Below are 21,691 nucleotides of genomic sequence, written 5' to 3' on the forward strand. Positions count from 1 at the left end.
TTTTTGTTGCGTACTCATACATGTAATTTTAAATTCATGGAATTGGCACACCGGCTTAAAAGGATATTGCGGGAGGGGGAGGATCTAGATTGTTGTGGTCCACGTTGGGACTAACAACATAGGCAAAGCTAGGGTGGAGGACCTGTTTGGGGATTATCAAGCACTAGGAAGGAAATTGAAGTACAGGTCCTCAAGGGTCATAATCTTCGGATTACTGCCCAAGCCACGTGCCAATTGGCAAAGGAATAAGAAAATTAGGGAAGTAAACACGTGGCTAAGGGATTGGTGTGGGAAAGAGGGATTCCACTTCATGGGGCATTGGCATCAGTTTTGGAACTGGTGGGATCTGTACTGTTGGGATGGTCTCCACCTGAACCGATCAGGTACCAATGTTCTAGCGAAGAGGATAGATAGGGTGGTCAGTAGGACTTTAAACTTCTGAGTTGGGGGGAAGGGAAAGTGAAAGCAACAGGGAGTATGGAGTTAAATGGAAAGATAAGCAGCAGGATAGCATGTGTCCAGGCGGATTTAAACTTGAGGCAGACTGGGAATGCAGCAAAAAGGAAGGATAACTTAGGACATCTTATGACTTCCAACATCTCTAATGATAAGAAAGTTAGCATTAAGGCACTTTACCTGAATGCTCGTAGCATTTGTAACAAAGCAGATGAACTAATGGCACAGATCATCGTGAATGATTATGATGTGGTAAGCATCATAGAGATGTGGTTGCAGAGGGGTCAGGACTGGCAGTTAAACCTCCAAGGATTTTCAACTTATCGAAAAGACAGGGAGGCGGGCAGGGGGGTGGGTTGCCTTGTTAGTTACGAACAAAATTAAATCTATGGCACTGAATGACATAGCGTAGGATGATGTGGAGTCTGTGTGGGTGGAATTGTGGAACTACAAAGGCAAAAAAACCATAATTGGAGTTATGTACAGACCTCCTAACAGTGGTCAGGACCAGTGACGCAATATGTACCGGGAAATAGAGAAGGCATGTCAGAAAGGCAAGGTCACAGTGATCATGGGAGACTTCAATATGCAGGTCAACTGGGTAAATGATGTTGCCAGTGGATCCAAAGAAAGGATCCAAATGCTTACAGGATGGCTTTTTGGAACAGCTTGTCATGGAGTCCACAAGGGAGCAGGCTATTCTGGACCTAGTGCTATGTAATGAATCAGACTTTATAAAAAAATCTTAAAGTAAGGGAACACTTAGGAAGCAGCAATCATAATATGGTAAAGTTCAGTCTGCAGTTTGAAAGAGAGAAGGCAAAATTGGATCTAATGGTGTTACAGTTAAATAAAGGTAATTATGAGGGCATGAGAGAGGAACTGACAAAAATAGACTGGAAGCAGAGCCTAGCGGGGAAGACAATAGAGCAAAAATGGCAGGGGTTTGTGGGAATAATTGAGGACACCATACAGAGGTTCATCCCCAAGTAAAGAAAGATTATCCAGGGAAGGATTAGACAGCCATGGCTGACAAAGGAAGTCAGGAAATGTATTAAAGAAAAAGAGAGATCCTATAAAGTGGCCAAGAGCAGTGGGAAATCAGAAGATTGGGAAGGCTACAAAAACAAACAGAGGATAACAAAGAGAGAAATAAGGAAGGAGAGGATCAAATATGAAGGTAGGCTAGCCAGTAATATTAATAGAAAACTTCGCAGTAATAGAAATGATAATAAAAGTTTCCTTCAATACATAAGAAACAAACGACAGGCAAAAGTAGACATTGGCCACTTCAAACTGATGCTGGAAGCCTAGTGATGGGAGATAAGGAAATAGCAGGAGAACTTAATAAGTACTTTGCGTCAGTCTTCACAGTGGAAGACATGAGTAATATCCCAACAATTAAAGGGAGTTGGGGGCTGAGTTGACTATGGTTGTCATTACAAAAGAGAAAGTGCTAGAAAAGCTAAAAGGTCTTAAAATTGATAAATCTCCTGGCCCCGATGAGCTACATCCTAGAGTTCTGAGGGAGGTGACTGAGGAAATAGCGGAGGCTTTGGTTGAGATCTTTCAAAATTCACTGGAGTCAGGGAAAGTCCCGGATGATTGGAAGATCGCTGTTGTAACCCCCTTGTTAAAGAAAGGATCAAGACAAAAGATGGAAACTTATAGGCCAATTAGCCTAACCCTGGTTGTTGGCAAAATTCTAGAATCCATCATTAAGGATGAGGTTTCTAAATTCTTGGAAGAGCAGGGTCGGATTAGAACAAGTCAACATGGATTTAGTAAGGTGAGGTTGTGCCTGACAAACCTGTTGGAATTCTTTGAAGAAGTGACAAGTAGGTTAGACCAGGGAAACCCAGTGGATGTGGTCTATCTAGACTTCCAAAATGCCTTTGATAAGGTGCCACACGGGAGGCTGTTGAGTAAGGTGAGGGCCCATGGTGTTCGAGCTGAGCTACTGGGATGGATTGAGGATTGGCTGTCTGACAGAAGGCAGAGAGTTGGGATAAAAGGTTCTTTTTTGGAATGGCAGCCAGTGACAAGCGGTGTCCAGCAGGGTTCAGTGTTGGGGCCGCAGCTGTTCGCATTATATATTAATGATCTGGATGAAGGGACTGGGGGCATTCTAGCGAAGTTTGCCGATGATACCAAGTTAGGTGGACAGGCAGGTAGTACTGAGGAAGTGGAGAGGCTGCAGAAGGATCTATTCAGTTTGGGAGAGTGGTCCAGGAAATGGCTGATGGAATTCAATGTGAGCAAATGTGAGGTCTTGCACTTTGGAAAAAAGAATACAAGCATGGACTACTTTGTAAACGGTGAGAAAATTCATAAAGCCAAAGTACAAAGGGATCTGGGAGTGCTAGTCGAGGATTCTCTAAAGGTAAACATGCAGGTTGAGTCCGTGATTAAGGAAGCGAATGCAATGTTGTCATTTATCTCAAGAGGGTTGGAATATAAAAGCACCGTTGTGCTCCTGAAACTTTATAAAGCTCTGGTTAGGCCACATTTGGAGTACTGTGTCCAGTTTTGGTCCCCACACCTCAGGAAGGACATACTGGCACTGGAGTGTGTCCAGCGGAGATTCACACGGATGATCCCTGGAATCATAGGTCTAACATACAAGGAACGGCTGAGGATTCTGGGATTGTATTCATTGGAATTTAGAAGGTTAAGGGAAGATCAAATGGAAACTTACAAGATAATACATGGCTTGGAAAGGGTGGACACTAGGAAATTGTTTCCGTTAGGCGAAGAGACTAGGACCCGTGGACACAGCCTTAGCATTAGAGGGGGTAAATTCAGAACAGAAATGCGGAGACATTTCTTCAGCCAGAGAGTGGTGGGCCTGTGGAATTCATTGCCGCGGAGTGCAGTGGAGGCCGGGACGCTAAATGTCTTCAAGGCAGAGATTGATAAATTCTTGTTGTCACAAGGAATTAAGGGCTACGGGGAGAATGTGGGTAAGTGGAGTTGAAATGCCCATCAGCCATGATTGAATGGCGGAGTGGACTCGATGGGCCAAATGGCCTTACTTCCACTCCTATGTCTTATGGTCTTACACAAATGCGTATAACCATTGTGGGAGGATAATACTTAAGTGAGTACAAGCAAATAACTCAGGGGGAGCGGAAGAAATAGACACCCCTTGGGGCCTCTGCCCAGCTTTGATTTTTGACCCCATGCAATGAGGTAGAGTAGGAAATAGTAAAGCATACAGCTTTAAACTGCACTTGTTATAAATTATAACATGCAGAGCCATTTTGCTTCTGCCTGTGAACAGAAATTCCAGCAGGAATACCATACAGAAATAAATATAGCCTATAGATAAAGAAAATATGGATGGAATATATTGCACTCCCCCCTCCCACCCCGGTTCCTGGTTCCCGGTTCCCAGTCTCATGCAGGGTAGGAGAATGCTGGTTGGCATTCTTGCAGCCTTCCTGTGTTTTAATCCACAGTGGGAAGACCACTTTTCTAACCAGACACCAATTGAGGCCCTTATTTGGGCAATGAAGGCCTCATTTCTTACTCTCCACCCACTCCCTGACTAACTAGCAAAGGATGGCAGAATTGCCATCCACACAGACTGCACTCAACCTTGTCAGGATTGCTTGTGGTTCATGTTAAATTGGGGATCGGAGATTCCTGTGTTCCCAGATACTCAGTGGGATCTATCATTGGGAAGGAAGGAAGATGCTGCCTGACTTTGGTCTGGTCTGTTTTTTCATCATGTGCTTAGTGAGGTTCTCATTTGTACTTAATCAGGAGGATTCATTAGTTGGAAATGGACAATTCTGAGTCAATAATCTGTTGACACAGCAAGCTTTCATTTATCTTATGCAGCAGATTTAAAGCAACAGCCCATGTTTTGAGAGAATACTGTGAGTTACCTTGTTGAACTATTGATCTGCTCTTCGAAGCTTAACTGGATATTGTTGACATAAATTCGGTGTTTGAGGGGTGTCATGTTGCAGGCCATTTAGAAGAAGGATATTCTCAGAGCTTTTATAGTTTCTGCAATCAGGTTCAATTCAAGTCTGGAAGAAAGGTGATTGCAGCATTGTACAATACTTTTTGAATTTTCTGAAAATATAATGAGCTTGATTGGGAGCAGGTATTCCAAGTGGTGACAGATGCTTAAATTACAATCAGTTATCTGGGAGGAGTGACTTACTTTGATAATAAAATTACAGCTCACATTTACACCTAGATGTGACAGGCCACTCACGTTTCCGGACCTTAGTCACATCACTGATTCTACTCCTGGCTGCTGCCTTTATCTAGGCCCTCCTACTGACGGTGAGTGCATATTTTCTGTGCGACATTCAGATCAAGATTTACAACTTGACTGCAACTCAAAAGTTAAAGCTTCAAGAGAGGTATCCAATAGCGTTGCTCTTCCCTTCGACACCAATCTGTGAAAGCACTGGCTGTTTGAGATTGGCTGGATGAACTTGATCAGTGAAACAAAGAGTCATTATGGATCTGACATTTTAAGTATTGGAACCAAAAACAGAAATTGTTGGAAAAGCTCAGCAGGTCTGGCAACATCTGTGGCGAAAAATCAGAGTGAACATTTCGAGCCCAGTGACTCTTCCTCAGAACTGATTTTCATTTTAATTATTTAAATATGATGAATGCCAGTAAAAATATAAATGAAGATGTCCCACATTAAAAATCTTGAGTGTGGCGGGCACTTCCACCCATATTCTGTGAACATATTTAAATTGAAACTCAGTCTGTTATTTCTTAAGGAAATACTCCATCCAAGGAGATTTACGTATTCTGCCACTAGATGGCAATAGAATGAGTTTTTGAAGTTGTTGCCTCAACTCTTATTTGCGGGCTAATTTTCTCCGTGAAAGGATAAATCTTTTACGTTTTAGAGTTTTACCTTTTTGTACATGCCAACTTGTCGTGTTGGCCTTCTCTGGATCTTCTGTTGGTGTATTTGATAAGATTGGATAATAGAGTAGAAATCATGTCATTGGAAATTGTGAAATTGAATTCAAGATCTCTGGTAATGTGTAGAATAATAGTTGGAGAAGTTATCAGCTTTGGTGGATTGGCCACCCATTTTGTAATCCAAGATACTTGACTGTTCGTGGATGATAAAGCTATGCAATATGGAAAATGGGCGATTGATCCAATCATGTGAGTTTCCTACAAGTTGGATTAAACTAGGTTTTACCTTGATATTAACTTCCCTGCTCCATTGTATTTCTAACTTCATAAGTAATTGCACCACCGATCACCGCCGTGAGTGGAAAATTGTCCTTCATTTTGATGCTGTTTTCTGATTTACTACATCAAATTCTGCAATAAATTTATAAGCCATGGAATAACAGGGACAGTAACAACATAAATACAAAATGGATGGAGAGTCTGCAAATGGATGGTTTTCAAGCTTGATGAAGATTTATAGTCGAGCTCCCCAGGGATCTTTGCATTTCCTTATATGTATAAATAATCTGGATCTTGGTGTGCAGGGAGCAATTTTAAAGTTTGTAGATAATGCAAAACTTGGGATGATTATAAACTGAATGCTAGAGTATAGAGGTTCAATATTACATTGATAACTTGATGGAGTGAGAGAAGAGACGGCAGCTGAAGTTCAATCTGGAGAATAGTGAAGTAATGCATTTTTAAGCCCAAGGACAAACAGTCTAAAATGAAGTGTACTTTTCTGAAGGGTGTGCAGGAGCAGAGAGACCTGCTCATATATGTGCATATGCATTAAGGATGGCAGGACAGGTCAGAGACCAGTTAATATAGCGTACAGTATTCTAGGCTTCATTGATTGGGGCATTGAATGTAAGAGCAAGGAGATTTGCATATAGGAAACTAGTTGGACCTCAGCTGGTGTACTGTGTAAAGTTGTGTGTGTCACACTATATGAAGGGAATGGTTGCTTAGGTGGAGCATGCCGAACAGGCTTATAAGGATGGTTCCGTGAATGAAAAATCTCAATTATGTAGAAAGTCCCAAGTTCTTCTGTGTGTTTTCTTTGAAGAGGAGAAGCCAAGGGAGAGATTTGATGCAAGCTTTCAAAACCATGTGACTCCTGGACAGAGAATAGCGGAACCTCGATTATCCGAATGAGATGGGCAGGCAGTACTTTGTTTGGATAATTGATTATTCGGATAACTGATTCAATGCCACTCCTCTGGGACTCAGATTTGTGAAGTTTTCTTTTTCCTTACTCTGCCTGCCTTGCTCCCTCTCTCTGTCTCAGTGTCAGGCAGCAGCACACCGGGTGCACCCAACCCCACCCCCCCACCCACCCCCGCCGTGTGCTTTCAGCTTTCCACATTTTCAGCCAGCCGATGGAGTGAAGCGGCCAGATGCCTCTTATCTCTTCTCCCCAAAGGGACTCAAGAACAAAATGAAGTAACGGAATGGAGATGGCAGCCGGACTGGATACCAACAGCAAGACTGCTGCTGCCTTTGGGGATGAGTTTCAAAGTAGCACACACACACAACTTTTTACTGCAACTTTTTGACAAGTTCCCACTCTGCCCTGTACAGGACAATATTGGAGAGATTGAGGAGAAAGTGAGGACTGCAGATGCTGGAGATCAGAGCTGAAAATGTGTTGCTGGAAAAGCGCAGCAGGTTAGGCAACATCCAAGGAACAGGAGAATCGATGTTTCAGGCATAAGCCCTTCTTCAGTAAGGGTTTCTTCATTCCTGAAGAAGGGCTTATGCCCGAAACGTCAATTCTCCTGTTCCTTGGATGCTGCCTGACCTGCTGCGCTTTTCCAGCAACACATTTTCAGCTCCAATATTGGAGAGATTATCTTGGGAAGAGGGGTTTAGGTACACCCCTGTGTAGAACTCCATGGAAAGTGTGGGGAGAGAGAGAGAGGGCGGGAGATCAGTCATTTAGAGACCGTTCCTGGGCTCCCATCGATGTCCAACACTGTTTTCTGCAGCGTTTCAGTAAACCAAATTCACTTTTAATCATTGTAATCAAAAGGCATAGTTCCTCTGTAGATAAAGACAATGTATTCCCACACATATAGGGGTTGGGAACAAAAGGCCCCAGTTCTGAAGTGTTTTGCAAAAGAAACAAATCGAGGTTACAAATAATTTGTTACAGAGTGAGTAGTTAGCATGACCTGGAATTGTAATGGAGGTAAATTCAACTGAACCGTTTAAAAGAGCACTAGATGATTATTTAAATAGAAATTGTATGAAGGGTTATATGGAAAAAGTAGGAGATTGACACTACGTTAAATTGCTCAGAGAACTGGTGCAGAAACAATGAACCAATGTGCCTTCTTCTGGACTATAAGATTCTGTGAATTCTATGATTCTGTGAACTGATGATTCATCCCATTGGGATCTTGCTTTATGTGATATCATTCCAATGTTTGTTTGTAGTACCACTTAGAACACTTCAACACTTAATGTATTGGCTGAGATGACATCAAATGTGTTGCATTAGTTCCAATTCCTTTTTACTTGAGTATTGCAATCATCTACATTACCTTTGACATTTCAATTGTGGTAAACAGTTCAACAAAATTAATCTAGATCTTTAAAGTCTGGATTCTGTGGTTTTTGTTCCATATGCATTGTAGAAGGAAGTTAGCAGTATTTGGAAATATATACAGATATTTTAGCTGGCAAATAAAGCTGATTTTTGTCATGAAATAATGAAATGCATAATTGTGGCCATTCAAAGGTGCATCCTATTTAACAAGCATAACATATTAATTATATTAAATGCTTTGTGACATTTGAGATGTTATATAAATGCAAATTGTTATTTATAAAGTTAATGATATACAACAAAATATTTCATTGGGTAATAGAGGTTTTACTGGTGTAAAAGACAATAAAGAAACCACTTCAAAATTTAAGGTTTTTCAAAATAAGCACTAATTCCCTTCACAATTTATGTAGTATTCAAAACATATTAATTTCATGATATTCATTGGATATTCAAGTTAAAGTTATCAATACAGAACATACTAGATTGCACAATGTATAAATGTAGTCTTTAAAAGCTTGACCCAATTTAATGTGAAGCACAGCATGCATTGCAGCTAAATGAAAACAGGAATGCTGAGGAATATTAATAGCTGCTTTGAGAAACCTAATTAATATGCACACACTGTGTTTGGCAGAAAAGTTCCACTCTGTTACATCTGATAACAATACATTTATTTTCAGTGAATCTTGAGGTATGACTGTGTTCATTTTAGACTAACAATCCCTTGAATGTAACATGGTACATTTCAGAATTCACTGCTTTATAACATGTTATTTGATAATGTGTGAACAGCAAGCACTATTCCATTATTTTTGTTTAATTGTGCATAATTCTATAAACACATCTGAGACTTTGCTTAAATCAAGAGCAACACATTCAGCTAAAATGCAATTAATTCAATCACCAATGCAAATTCAACATAGTGCAAATGCTTTGGCTTCTGTGCAGTGGAACAGAACTATTTTAACTCCCCACGGCCTAGTACCCTGCAAAAGAGAGGGCTATAGGTATGTAGACATTTAATTCTCCACTAGATGCAATTTTAACGTAGATGTCTGTTGTAATGGTGCATGTATAGTGTGGTATACATCCCTATGATTTCTTGCAAACTGTAAAGGCTCAGATAAAATGCAACTTTGCTGAATTCTATTAATGCTAACAACAAAAACCCATTCTTTATGAGAATAATGATTATGGACTTGCACTTAAATCACTTCAATTGCTAAGATGGTTTTATTTGCACTAATACTTCATTTAGTTCATAATTTGTGAATATAATGAGCAAGTTTCTCATAAACCAGATCTCAGTTAGTCTCTTTGTTGCTCTCTTTTCTGTCTGTGACAAAACCTTGTATTTATGCCTTTAGTGCCGTAAAATGCCCCAAGTGTTTCAAAGGAGTAAATATCAAACGAAATGTGACACCAGAGCAAACAAAGAGATGTTTGGACAGATGACCAAAGGTTTTTGGTCAAACTGACGACTTTGAGGAGAGTCTTAACAAAAAACAGAACATTAGATAAATGGAGAGGTTTAACAGGAAATTTCAGAGCTGAAGTCCTAGACAGCTGAAGGAACAGATACAATGCTCGAGCAAAGAATCTCAAAAATACTCAAGAAGATCATAGTGAAAGTGTGTACAGATTAAACAGGCTAGGGCTGTTTTCCCTGGAGTGTCAGAAGCTAAGGTGATCTTAGAGAAGTTTATAAAATCATGAAGGGCATGAATAGGGTAAATAGACAAGGTCTTTTCCTGGGGATGTGGGAGTCCATAACCAGACGGCAAAGGTTTAGGGTGAGAAGGGAGAGATTTAAAGGAGACCAAAGGGACAACTTTTTCATGCTGAGAGTGGTGCAGGTATGGGATGAGCTGCTAGAGGAAGTGGTGGAGCCCGGTAGAATCACAACATTTAAAAGACATCTGGATGGGTTTGAAGGGATATGGGCCAAGTGCTGGCAAATGGGACTAGATTAATTTAGGGTATCTGATCGGCATGGATGAGTTGGTCTGAAGGGTCTGTTCCACGCTGTACATCTCTCTGATTCTATGATTCTGTGTCGTATAATAAGAAGTGAATATGTCATTGATGATAACATAAAAGAACATGCTACTCTGACATCAGCAGATGATTGGTGTGATAGCGACTCAAACAGGATAAGCAAAGAAATCCTGAATTCAACTTGTGTAAAATGATGTCTATCATACTGTAAATACAGTGAGTGAAAGAGCCTTACACTAAGGTAAGAAGAAACCAGGGATGATAAAGGCCCGTGTCTAAGTGTAGTAAGACAGTGCAGGCTTGAAGATTGCAAGTGTACACACCCAACTCTTGAGAGAAACAGGAGAGTATAGATTCAGTGAAGGCACACTAATCTGATGGAGAACTAAAATCCATGCGCTTTGCGGCAACAGCATGGTGAACACAGTGAAAGCATGATGTCAACATGGGTGCTTCAACATCATCAAATTGAAGCCAGCTCATAGTCCATGAGTACAGGAAACAAAAGAGAAGACCCAGAGGGCGGAACAGAAACTCAGATGACTCTGATGCAAAAATAGTACAATGTGAATACTCGAGGAAGAACAGAGTTATGGAGTCGTAGAGCTATACAGCACAGCACAGACTCTTAAGTCCAACTCATCCATGCTGACCAGACATTCCAATGTGACCTAGTCTCATTTGCTAGAATTTGGCCCATATCCTTCTTAACCCTTACTGTTCATGTAGCCATCCAGATGCCTTTTAACTGTTGAAATTGTACCAGCCTCCACCACATCCTCTGGCAGGCAGCTCATTCAATACACACACCAACCTCTGAAAAAATTAGCTCCCTGATCCTTTTTAAATTTTTCACGCTTTACCTTAAATCTATTCCCTCTCATTTTGGACTCATCCACCCTGGAAAAAAGGCCTTAATTGGAAGACCTTGAGCAAATAAAGGAAAACAATGATGGTTGTTACTCATGTCTGTGCAGTGCAGTAACCAATTGGAATTCCAATTCCCATTGAAACACTGTCATTGCCTCAGCCATTTAAAAATTCTGAGGATTCCCATAGAGATCAGAAATGGGAATTCTGGAAGTGGCAGCTCCAGAGGTACAGAACTGCAGAAGAGTTGCATGTGAAAGAATAAAGGCATCAGGTCAGTACATTTATGTGTGCAGTTGACCAAGAGATGTTCTCATGTTGCAGTGTAGAAAAAGTACAATTGACTTTAAAACGTATAATCAAAGCATTTGATACATACTTTAGTTCAAAAAGGAATCTGATCACCGAAAGGGCAACATTTAAACAATTGTACCAGGAACCAAGGGAGCCGATTGTTGCATTTTTGAGTGACTTACCAAGATTAGCCAAAGGGTGGGGGGGGAGCAGATGTTACGCACTGAAAGATGAATTTATGAGATTGTATCATTGCAGGTTTCAGAGATAGAAAAAGATCCAATATTCTTCAGTCAGAAGAGGAGCCCGGGTGATTCAATATGCTTGTCAAGCCAAGATCAGGGTCCAGAACAGGGTGATCACTAGAAGCAATACGAAGGTTCCTTCTGTTTTGGTTGGATGGGTACATCAGAAGATCTCATCATCAGTCTCCCGAAATTCTGCCAAAACGCCAAAAGCGTGGGAATCAATGTCATTACCCAGATAAGGTTATTCATGATGCAGTTCAAGGCAATATCATAAGCAGAATGAGTGACCAGCAGGGGGATCTTAATGCTGTCAGTGTAGAAGACTAGAAAACTTTGGAGATTAGCAGACTGGTTCGAAAGGTTAGATCACATGGAATACGGGGAGAACTAGCCATTGAATACAGAACTGGCTCGAAGGTAGAAGACAGAGGGTGATGGTGGGGTGTTGCATTTCAGCTTGGAGGCCTATGACCAGTTTCTGGATTAGTAGTGCTGGAAGAGCACAGCAGTTCAGGCAGCATCCAAGTAGCTTCGAAATCGACGTTTCGGGCAAAAGTGAAGGGCTTTTGCCCGAAACGTCGATTTCGAAGCTACTTGGATGCTGCCTGAACTGCTGTGCTCTTCCAGCACCACTAATCCAGAATCTGGTTTCCAGCATCTGCAGTCATTGTTTTTACTGGCCTATGACCAGTGGTGTGCCACAAGGATCAGTGCTGGGTCTACTGCTTTTTGTCAGTTATATAGATAATTTTGATGTGAACATAGGAGGTATAGTTAGTAAGTTTGCAGACGACACCAAAATTGGAGGTGTAGTGCACAGAGAAGAAGGTTACCTCAGGGTATAACGGGATCTTGATCAGATGGATCAATGGGCAGAGCAGTGACAGATGAGTTTAATTTCGCCAAATGTGACAGTGTTGCATTTTGAAAAAGCAAATCAGAGGAGGACCCATACTTAATAGTAAGGTCCTGTTGCTTAATAAAGAGACCTTGGCATGCAGGTTCATAGTTCTGTGAAAGTGGAGTCGCAGAGAGATAGGATAGTGAAGAAGGCATTTGGTATGCTTTCCTTTATTGGTGAGAGCATTAAGTATAGGAGTTGGAAGGTTGTGTTATAGCTGTACAGGACATTGGTTAGGCCACTGTTGGAATGATGCAATTCTGGTCTGAAATGATGTTGTGAAACTTGAAAGGGTTCAGAAAGTATTTACAAGGATGTTGAGGGTTTGAGCTATAGCGAGAGGCTGAATAGATTAGATTAGATTAGATTACTTACAGTGTGGAAACAGGCCCTTCGGCCCAACAAGTCCACACCGCCCCGCCGAAGCGTAACCCACCCATACCCCTACATCTACATCTACCCCTTACCTAACACTACGGGCAATTTAGCATTGCCAATTCACCTGGCCTGCACATTTTTTGGACTGTGGGAGGAAACCGGAGCACCCGGAGGGGACCCACGCAGACACAGGGAGAACGTGCAAACTCCACACAGTCAGTCGCCTGAGGCGGGAATTGAACCCGGGTCTCCGGCGCTGTGAGGCAGCAGTGCTAACCACTGTGCCACCGTGCCGCTGGGGCTGTTTTCCCCTGGAGTGTCGGAGGCTGAGGGGTGACCTTATACAGGTTTATAAAACCATGAGGGGCATGGATAGGGTAAATAAACAAGCTCTTTTCCCTGGGGTGGAGGAGTCCAGAACTAGAGGGCAGAGGTTTATGGTGAAAGGAGAAAGATTTAAAAGGGACTTTAGGGGCAATTTTTTCACGCAAAGGGTGGTGCATGTAAGGAATGAATTGTCAGAAGAAGTGGTGGAGGCTGGTACAATTACAACATTTAAAATGCATCTGGATGGATATATAAATAGGAAGGGTTTAGAGGGATATGGGCCAAGTGCTGGCAAATGGATTTAGGATATCTGATCAGCATGGATGAGTTAGAGTGAAAGGTCTGTACAGAATTTAAACTAGACACAGGGGTGGCTATTTCACTACTTGCTGACAGCTTGCCATGGTTAAAATCAGTGGACGTTCTACCTGCGAGCATTAAAATTGCAAGGTCCAGGGAACAGAGATCTTCAGATGCATGACCAGTTTACCACCACACTGAATCAAAAGGGGTGAGAGATCAGCTAGACTCTTGATGTATTGAGGAACAAGAAAAAATAATTACTAATCAGAAATACTTCTATCCAGCCAGGTCTTTTAGATGTATTGAACCACAGGCAAATCAGAGGAAAATGTAATTTAATCCCTCCAAGGATTTCCTAAATCATTTAACAGGTTAGAAATTCGCAAACAGGAATGACTGTTACTTGGCAGGAAGATGCTTAGACAATATCCTAGAAAAGTACCTCAGCTGCTATTAGAAAAGGTGAAGGCACAGTTAGTCCACATGTTAAACATTAGGGTGATATTATCAGTGACAGAAGCAATGCATTGCTGCTGAAGACTGGTAACAGCTTCCAAACCTAGTGCAGAACTAACATTTGCTCATGGATGGAATTCAGGTGAACAAGGTGAAAGAGAAATTCATCCAATTTCACCAACTGATGACAGTTTAGCCAATTTACACAGAAGCAGATTTTTTTTATACCAAATTAGGCTTTATAGTAGATTTTGACAGATACACTGACTGTGTGTTGAGGTCATTAACAATTGTAATCATATAATTTAGACAATTCAGTTCCAATCATCTACCTTTTGGAATTTCACCAGCACCGGAAATCTTTCAATATGCAATGTCATTGATCCTTGAAAGCAAGTAAAGTATTATATGTCACAGGGAGATTACCCTGGTACTAAGCAGACCAAAATAGAGTTTGACTACAGAGTCAGATAAGTCTAAAAATCTTTGCAAAACAAAATGAGAACTGTCAGTCCTGAAAAACAAGAATCACATTTTTCAGACACATAATACAGGAATAAGCTCACATAAAGATGAGTAAATTCCCTAACTGACGCAAGTAAATTATGTCCAGCTCTTTAGAATAGTAAGCCAAGTGGGCAAGTTTATTCCTAACCTAGGTAAAGATGAAGGGCTTTTGCCTGACACGTCGATTTTACTGCTCCTCGGATGCTGCCTGAACAGCTGTGCTTTTCAAGCACCACTCTAATCTTATTCCTAACCTAGCCAGTCTCACTTAACCAATGAAAGAGATTACAAAGAGACACTACAATGATGATAGGAGTCAGGAATGGATTACTGCTTTAAATCTACTCTCTTCAGACATATTAGCTTTCTATCACCCAGGTTTATGGATTGTAGTAGCTGTGGATGCATCTGTTTCAGTCCTAAAAGGTTCAACCCTTATCCTTAAACTGTGACAGCTGGTTCTGGACTTTTCCACCAATAGGAGCATCCTCATCCTGTTGGACTTTTACAGGTTTCTACAATCGACTCAATCTCGTACATCAGTCCTGACCTTCACAGAAATTAATTTGATAAATCTTCACTGCACTATCTCTACAGTAAGAACACTCTTCCTCAGTTAAGGAGACCAAAACTGCACACAATATTCTAGATGTGGCCTCACCAATCACTGTATAATTGCAGCAAGACAAGCAACATTTAAAGTTGCTGATGACCTACTGGTGTATGATCATAGGTGGGTCTGTCGAAATTGATGAGATAAGAAAATCCAAAAACATCTTATGGTGGACACATAGGAATTACAAAATGCTGAGTACAAACTCATGTATTCTATATGGTGGGTAGGCACTTCAAAGGAAGTAGAGAGTTTTATATCATTGATACTCACAAATGCCAACAAGAATCACATGGCAACAAAATCTTCAATATCTTCCGAACTTTCAGGAGAGCCTTAGAAGATCAATTTATGTAACATCTGAGGGAAGACCCATTTGGCGCTGGTAGACTACTACTCTAGATGAATCATACTTTTAAGAATTAATTTAATTACAGTGGAATCATTTATTAGAGTACTGACCTGGATTTTTCATAAACATAGTTTCACAATGGAAATAGTTATGGATACCAGACCTCAAGTTGTGAACAAGAACTTCAAGAAGTTTGCCATAGAGGCAGCTATCAACCAGGTGACAAGTTCTCCTCTTCATCCTAAGTCAACTAGAGAAACAGTTTTCTGAAGAATGGAATGGCCATGTTCAAATATGATTCATACACCCGAAGGAACACTCAGGAGAAACAGAAAAGCAAAGTCAAGACGGAAGTCCAAATATGATTACCAAAGAATGTAGGGCAGAGATAACTGTGCTCCATCAGATATCTCAAAAAGTGATACAATAGTACCAGGAATGGTGGGAGAGGCATGGAGGTGACAAAGGCATGAATTAGAATTTCAGTCACAGACGAACTGAGGTAATGTTAAGAGTTGGAAGATAAAAGCAATACTCGAGGAAAATAAAATTGCATTTGGAAGAATAACGTAATAAATCTTATGCTGTCTGAAAGGAAAGCCTTTTGAAACCAAATAATATAAATGCAAAAAGTAAAGTTTTGGTTGTAATTGCCTATTAATAGACATCTAAGTTTGCATAAATAATAATTTTGTCATGATCTGTTAATTACAATGTGCACAAAATTGGAAACAGAGATAATCCTGATTGATTTTAAGATGATTTTTTTAATCCAATGAATGGATTACTTCAGGTGTAAAATAATTAGCACATATTTGAGAGCAATGAATGTCGGAAAAATAAGTAGTCTTGAAGAAGAAATGAACCCACTATTCCATACATAGTAATTATTATAATGCACACTGTTACATTTTTCTGATGTCATGCCTTCATTCTTAATACATTCTTGTTTGCAGTCTGAGATCCCATCAATTTTATTCACATATTAATTCTAATTTCAAGTTTTCTGAATCTAAGGACCTTTTGCTTTGTACTTCTCTTCAATCTGAAATTGAGATATTGGTTTTAGAGAACTTATTAATGTTTTAGTTTGCCTAGTCCCAGAATTACTCCCTATTTCTTAATCATTCTGGAATGCAAAAAACTAAGATCCCTCCCCACCCACTTTACCACAGAACTTCTGCCTCCAAAATGCTGCTTTTCTGTATAACATACCTGTCTTCTTAAATCCCACTCTGCAAGTCTTCTTCGTCATCACCTCCAACAGTAACTGGACTTCTTTGTCACTGAAATTGTGACACAGTTGTCTCTCCTGCCTTCCTTACTTTCTTTAGCAACCAGGCCAAACCTCCTTTAAAGTTCCTCACAGCTTTCACCCTGAAACTGCATATTTCTCTAGTTATCTCTCTTTCTTGATCCTGCCATTTCTTGGCTCATCTTGACCATGCGACTCATTGCCTACTCCATGACCCTACTCGTCTAAACTGCTGGTCATCCAACTTCCTTTCATGGATCCCGAGTTAGCCATTCTCCCTTTCTCTATCTTACATCAACACTCTACTCCAAATAAACACCACCTCAAATGACCACTCAACTCCACCCTCACTTTGCTTACCAAAGTCCTTGATCAGATTGTTGCATCACAAATTTGTATTCATCTTTCTCAGAACACCATGTGTGAATCATTCCAAGCAGGTTTGGCCTTTTTATCTCCTTTTACATATTAGGAGGACACTAGTTTTGGATCTTGGCTACAAACTCCATTCGGGCTGCTGAATCCATCCTTTCACTGAGCCTAAACCAATTTGTTTGCAACCTTGGTGCCATATTTGATTGAAGATGAACTTTGGATAACACATAGCCAAGCCTACCTATCTGTTTCTGGTAACAGCACCCAACTTCACCCATCTCAGTTCACCTTCAGAGGGTGGCAGGCATCAAATCAATAGCATATGGAATATTTCACCATATGGAAATAAATAATTCAGGGTCAATTGAGCTTGTTTGGAACTCAAATAGCATGGGTGGGTGTGCAGGAGTGGGATTCCTGTTTATCTTTAAAGTCTTTAAAATAGTGGGAAGGAAGGGGGTATAAGATGCCATTTGCCCATTGAGAGAGCAGGCTGCAGGTAGGTCTGATTCTTGACCCTGAGAGCAGTCTGATGCTGGACTTCAGGGGTCTTAAATAGGAGAAGGCTGGGATGACAGTGTCTCGCAAGGATACAAGTGCAAAGGAACAAGAAAACTAAAGGATCTGTATCAGAATGCATGCTGTGTTCATAACAAAGTAAATGAATTAATAGCGCACATTGAACAAAGTAAATATGATCTGATAGCTATTATGGAGACGTGGCTACATGATGACAGAGACTGGGTCCTGAACATGGAAGTATGTGATACTCAGGAAGAATAGCAAGCTCAGTAAAGGTGGGGAGGAGTAGAACTAGTAATCAATACTCAGAAATTATTTTTGAGTATTGGAGATTAAGTTGGGATAGAGATGAAGGATCGCAAGAGAAAGAAGTCACTGGTATGGGTGATCCCCAAACAAGAACCACAATGTAGGATGAAGTATACAAAAATAAGTACTGAGTACTTGTGATAAAGCTGTGTCAATAATCATGGGTAATGTTAATCTATATATAAACTGGTAAAATTCAGATTGGCATTGGCAACTTGAATTGAAGGTTTACAATTTATATCAATGTTACAATTTAGATAATGACTTAGATCAAGAAGTGAAATCATGAGAGCTACGTTTGCAGATGACACAATGATGATTAGGAAAGTTTATTTTGAAGAAGACACGAGGAGTTTGCAGAAGGATACAGAGAGGTTGAGTGAGAAGGTAAATAGATTACAATGTGGGAAAATAAGAAGTTGTTCACTTTGGCAGAAAGAATGAAAAACCAAAGTATTACTCAGTTGGAAAATGACTGCAGAAATCCAATCTCCCAATATTCTAGTGCACGAGTCACAAATGTTAGTATGCAGGTACGGCAAGTGATTAAGGAGGATAATGGAATGCTACCTTTTATTGCAAGAGGAATTAAACATAAAAAGGAAGACTGTTATGTTTCAATTGTACAGCGGATTGGTGAGATCACACCATGTGCAGTTTTGTTCTCCTTATTTAAGGAAAAATATAAATGCATGGAAAGAGGTTCAGAGGAGGTTTTCTAGATTGATGCTTGGCATGATTGTGTTATCTTATGAGATTGAACAGGCTGGGCTTGTTTCCACTGTAGTTTAAAAGAGCGAGGCCTGACTTGATTGAACTGTGAAAGATGCTGTTCTTGACAAGGTAGAAAGGATAATACCTCTTATAGATGAGTCAATAACTAGGGCCTCTGTTTTAAAATTAGGGGTTGCAGCTTTAAGGCAGATAAAGAGAACCCTTTTCTCTGAGAGGGTTGTGTGACTTTGGAACTTTCTGCTTCAAAAGAGCAAGAGATGGCCTTAGGGGTCTTGCCCCTCCATATTGCCATCACCACCTCATCCTCCTACAACCGTCTTAAATCCCTGAGCTCTTCCAGCTCTGGCATCTTGCAAATCTGCAATTTTAATCACTCCACCATTGGTCCCATCAGCTGTCTCAATACCAAACTGCTCCCCTTTTTCTATCTGTTAAAACCTACCAATCTTTTGCTATTCATTTCATGTTTCCATTTCTTCTCAAGCAGTTAATTTAACAAAATTAACTGAATTTAATGGAATGCAGGAAGAAAACCTTTGAAAGTGTGAAATACGATAATATTTGTGATAAAATATAAATTGTGAACATTACTGCAGTTCTACTTTTTGAATTCTAAGTAGCCTTAGAAAATGGAAAATTAATAATGTCACTTCTTTTGGTAAATCTAGATAAGGAAGATTCAGCTATCCTGCCAATGAAATTTTTTGCAAAAGGACCAGGTCGATACCCTTGTCAGATTTTTCTCAGATCCCCATGTGACATTCGTTTGTACAACATTGTCTGTGTGGTAAATCCTGAGGACAATTTGGAGACTGAATTGGAAGTCATAGCTTCCACCCACCAATCTGTCATCAAAAACATTCCACTGGTAAGTATTGTAAATGTAAGCTTCATTTAACAAAATTCAGCATCATTCAAACGTTTTACTTCCTCTCTTTAGAAAATTTTATGTCAGTTTCCAACAGCAATTAAATTCAAACTTTCAATTTCTGTCACATCAGTTTGCTATTTTCGTTGATGATTACCTAATCAAGCAATAGTTTAAATTGAGCATAGTGGAAATTAGCAAACCATATTGGAAGACTCTCGTGTTTAACCAGACAAAAATTGAAATTACCATTAAATTTTTTATGCAACAATGTCATTATATTGTAATTACTGGACTATATTTTTAAATTGTTAGGCTTGTACATTTTAAGTATGTATTTCCTGAACTGACATGGCACAACAATAATCTTTTCAGTTTTTGCAGTTCTTTTGTATGAGTCTGCTAAGTAATTCCAGTGTTCCAGTCCGTACTTACACAAAATATTTTCTGGCATATTTCTATCAGATTCATTCATCATCTTTGAAGTCTAAGAACTCTTTTGTACAGGTTAAGAAATCCATTCACTGAATAGAAGAACCTGCTGTAGTAAGCAGGCTAAGAAAATGCTGAGACTTTTGAAAGCTGATTTTCTATTAATATACAGTTCTCTAAAACAATAGATACCACTGACTATTCAAAGGCAATACCTTAGCTAAATGCAGTACTTTTAACAGAAAAAATTTGACACAATGCAGAGAGATGCAGTCAAAGAGTATAATTACTTAGAACGCATACATACAGTGTTGCTGTTGTTTCCAATAGTGCTGAAATCAAGCATTTTCTTCATGTTAGGTATGATTTTGCTGACAATCAATAAGCTGTAAGCAAGAAGGAAAGTACACATAACAATCAAAACATTGGCACATGTGTGGATTGTGCCTAATATACTGGAGAACATTGCATGAAACAGACAAATAAGAATTCCTATTTATGGCATTCATAGACCAGGAAGAGCGATTACCAAAGTTGGTTAATTGGTTAATTATGCATTCTGTTGTAAGGTGTCTGAAAGAGAAACATTAACAGGAATCAATAACAATTAAACAAGATTAATAACTACTAAACAAAACTTGTTTCCAAAGAACTGAAATACAACATTATATCCACGTTACAGACCAATTTACGGTCAGATTTATGTGAGCTGCTTATTTTCATATCCAGTAGGAACTTACACCAAATTAGATCATTATGCTCAGGGTGTTTGAAGTTTGGTGTGCAACATTTGAGAAACCATGTTTACCTTGTTCCCACCTTTCCTTTCCCATCATGGCGAGATAATTTCTTGCACTGGTATTTCTCTTAGCTTTTCACTGTTATTGCTGGAGTCTCTCAAGGATTTAGCCTAAATATCTTTTGTTAGCATCCTGCACCTTGATGTTAAATTCCACAAGTACATTCAACACCTGCATCTCTGGGTCACCACTAATTTTTTTATCCTTTCCACTACTTCCGATTTGCCCTGTTACTTGTTTGACATCCAGCACTGAATTAGGAAAGGTTACCTCCACTTAAATGTTGGCAAGATGAAAGCCAGTACAGTCATCTGAGTTGCTGACTCAACCTTCATTCTCTAGACATAACCTGTCTCTTACTGTCTGTGAGAAAGTGAAGACTGCAGATGCTGGAGATCAGAGTCGAAAAGTGTTACTTATTGTCTCTGTCTGAGGCATTATTCAAACTCTCATAGTCCTAAAAGTCCTTGAGCTTCTGACCTCATAGTCACTGTATTGTCAAGAATTCCTGCTTCCAACTTTGTAAAATTGCATTTCCCTGACTCTGAACTCTTGTTACCTCTACACTTGACTATTCCAAGGCTCAACTAGCTGGCTTATGACCTTGTATTCTCTATAAACTTGAATTAATCCAGCTGAATTCAACCTGCAGAAAATCCTTTACACCAATCAGTGTGGCAATGCCTTAGAGTTAAAATGCTTGTCCTTATGTATAAATACCCCAAATAGCCTCAAGCCATGCAAGGGCTGAAGAAGAAGAAGATCGGGTTGATGGTGAGGAAAAACAGAACAATGTTTCATTGAGCATAAGGATGATAAAGGCAGGGAGGATGATGATGATAATAATAAATGCAGGAACATCAGATAAATGGTGAATGGATGAGAACAGCACTGTTTCCCACTAAAAGACCAGGAGTAGGCTGTTCATGATTTTGGGATTATGGGACCTAGAACTCTTGGGGATTCAACTGAAATATGAGAGGAGCATTTCACTTACGTGCAACAATTCTTCGCCTGCACAAAAACTAAAAAACAATTTACAGATTGTTCGACTCAAGGACAAATTGGATACAACCTTGCAGTTCAGACCCTGGTGGCTGTGAACCAGGCTGCTGGTTGTTATAATGTTCAGCATTTCATTGCCCAGCCAGCCATGTAATGAGTGGGACACAGATTTTAAGTCCAATG

At 40.0% G+C, this 21,691-nt stretch overlaps 1 protein-coding gene across 1 annotated transcript in view; it reads left to right on the forward strand.

Moving 5' to 3' along the window:
* Positions 1–21,691, forward strand: part of LOC140486199 (cilia and flagella-associated protein 47-like) — a 482,883-nt gene that overhangs the window by 248,106 nt on the left and 213,086 nt on the right. The window contains exon 47 of the mRNA XM_072584990.1: positions 19,072–19,271. Within this exon, the coding sequence (XP_072441091.1) occupies positions 19,072–19,271 (200 nt within the window). The remainder of the gene's footprint in view (positions 1–19,071; positions 19,272–21,691) is intronic.

This window comes from Chiloscyllium punctatum, chromosome 15 (genome assembly GCF_047496795.1).
Source record: "Chiloscyllium punctatum isolate Juve2018m chromosome 15, sChiPun1.3, whole genome shotgun sequence".
Classification (NCBI taxonomy): Eukaryota; Metazoa; Chordata; class Chondrichthyes; order Orectolobiformes; family Hemiscylliidae; genus Chiloscyllium; species Chiloscyllium punctatum.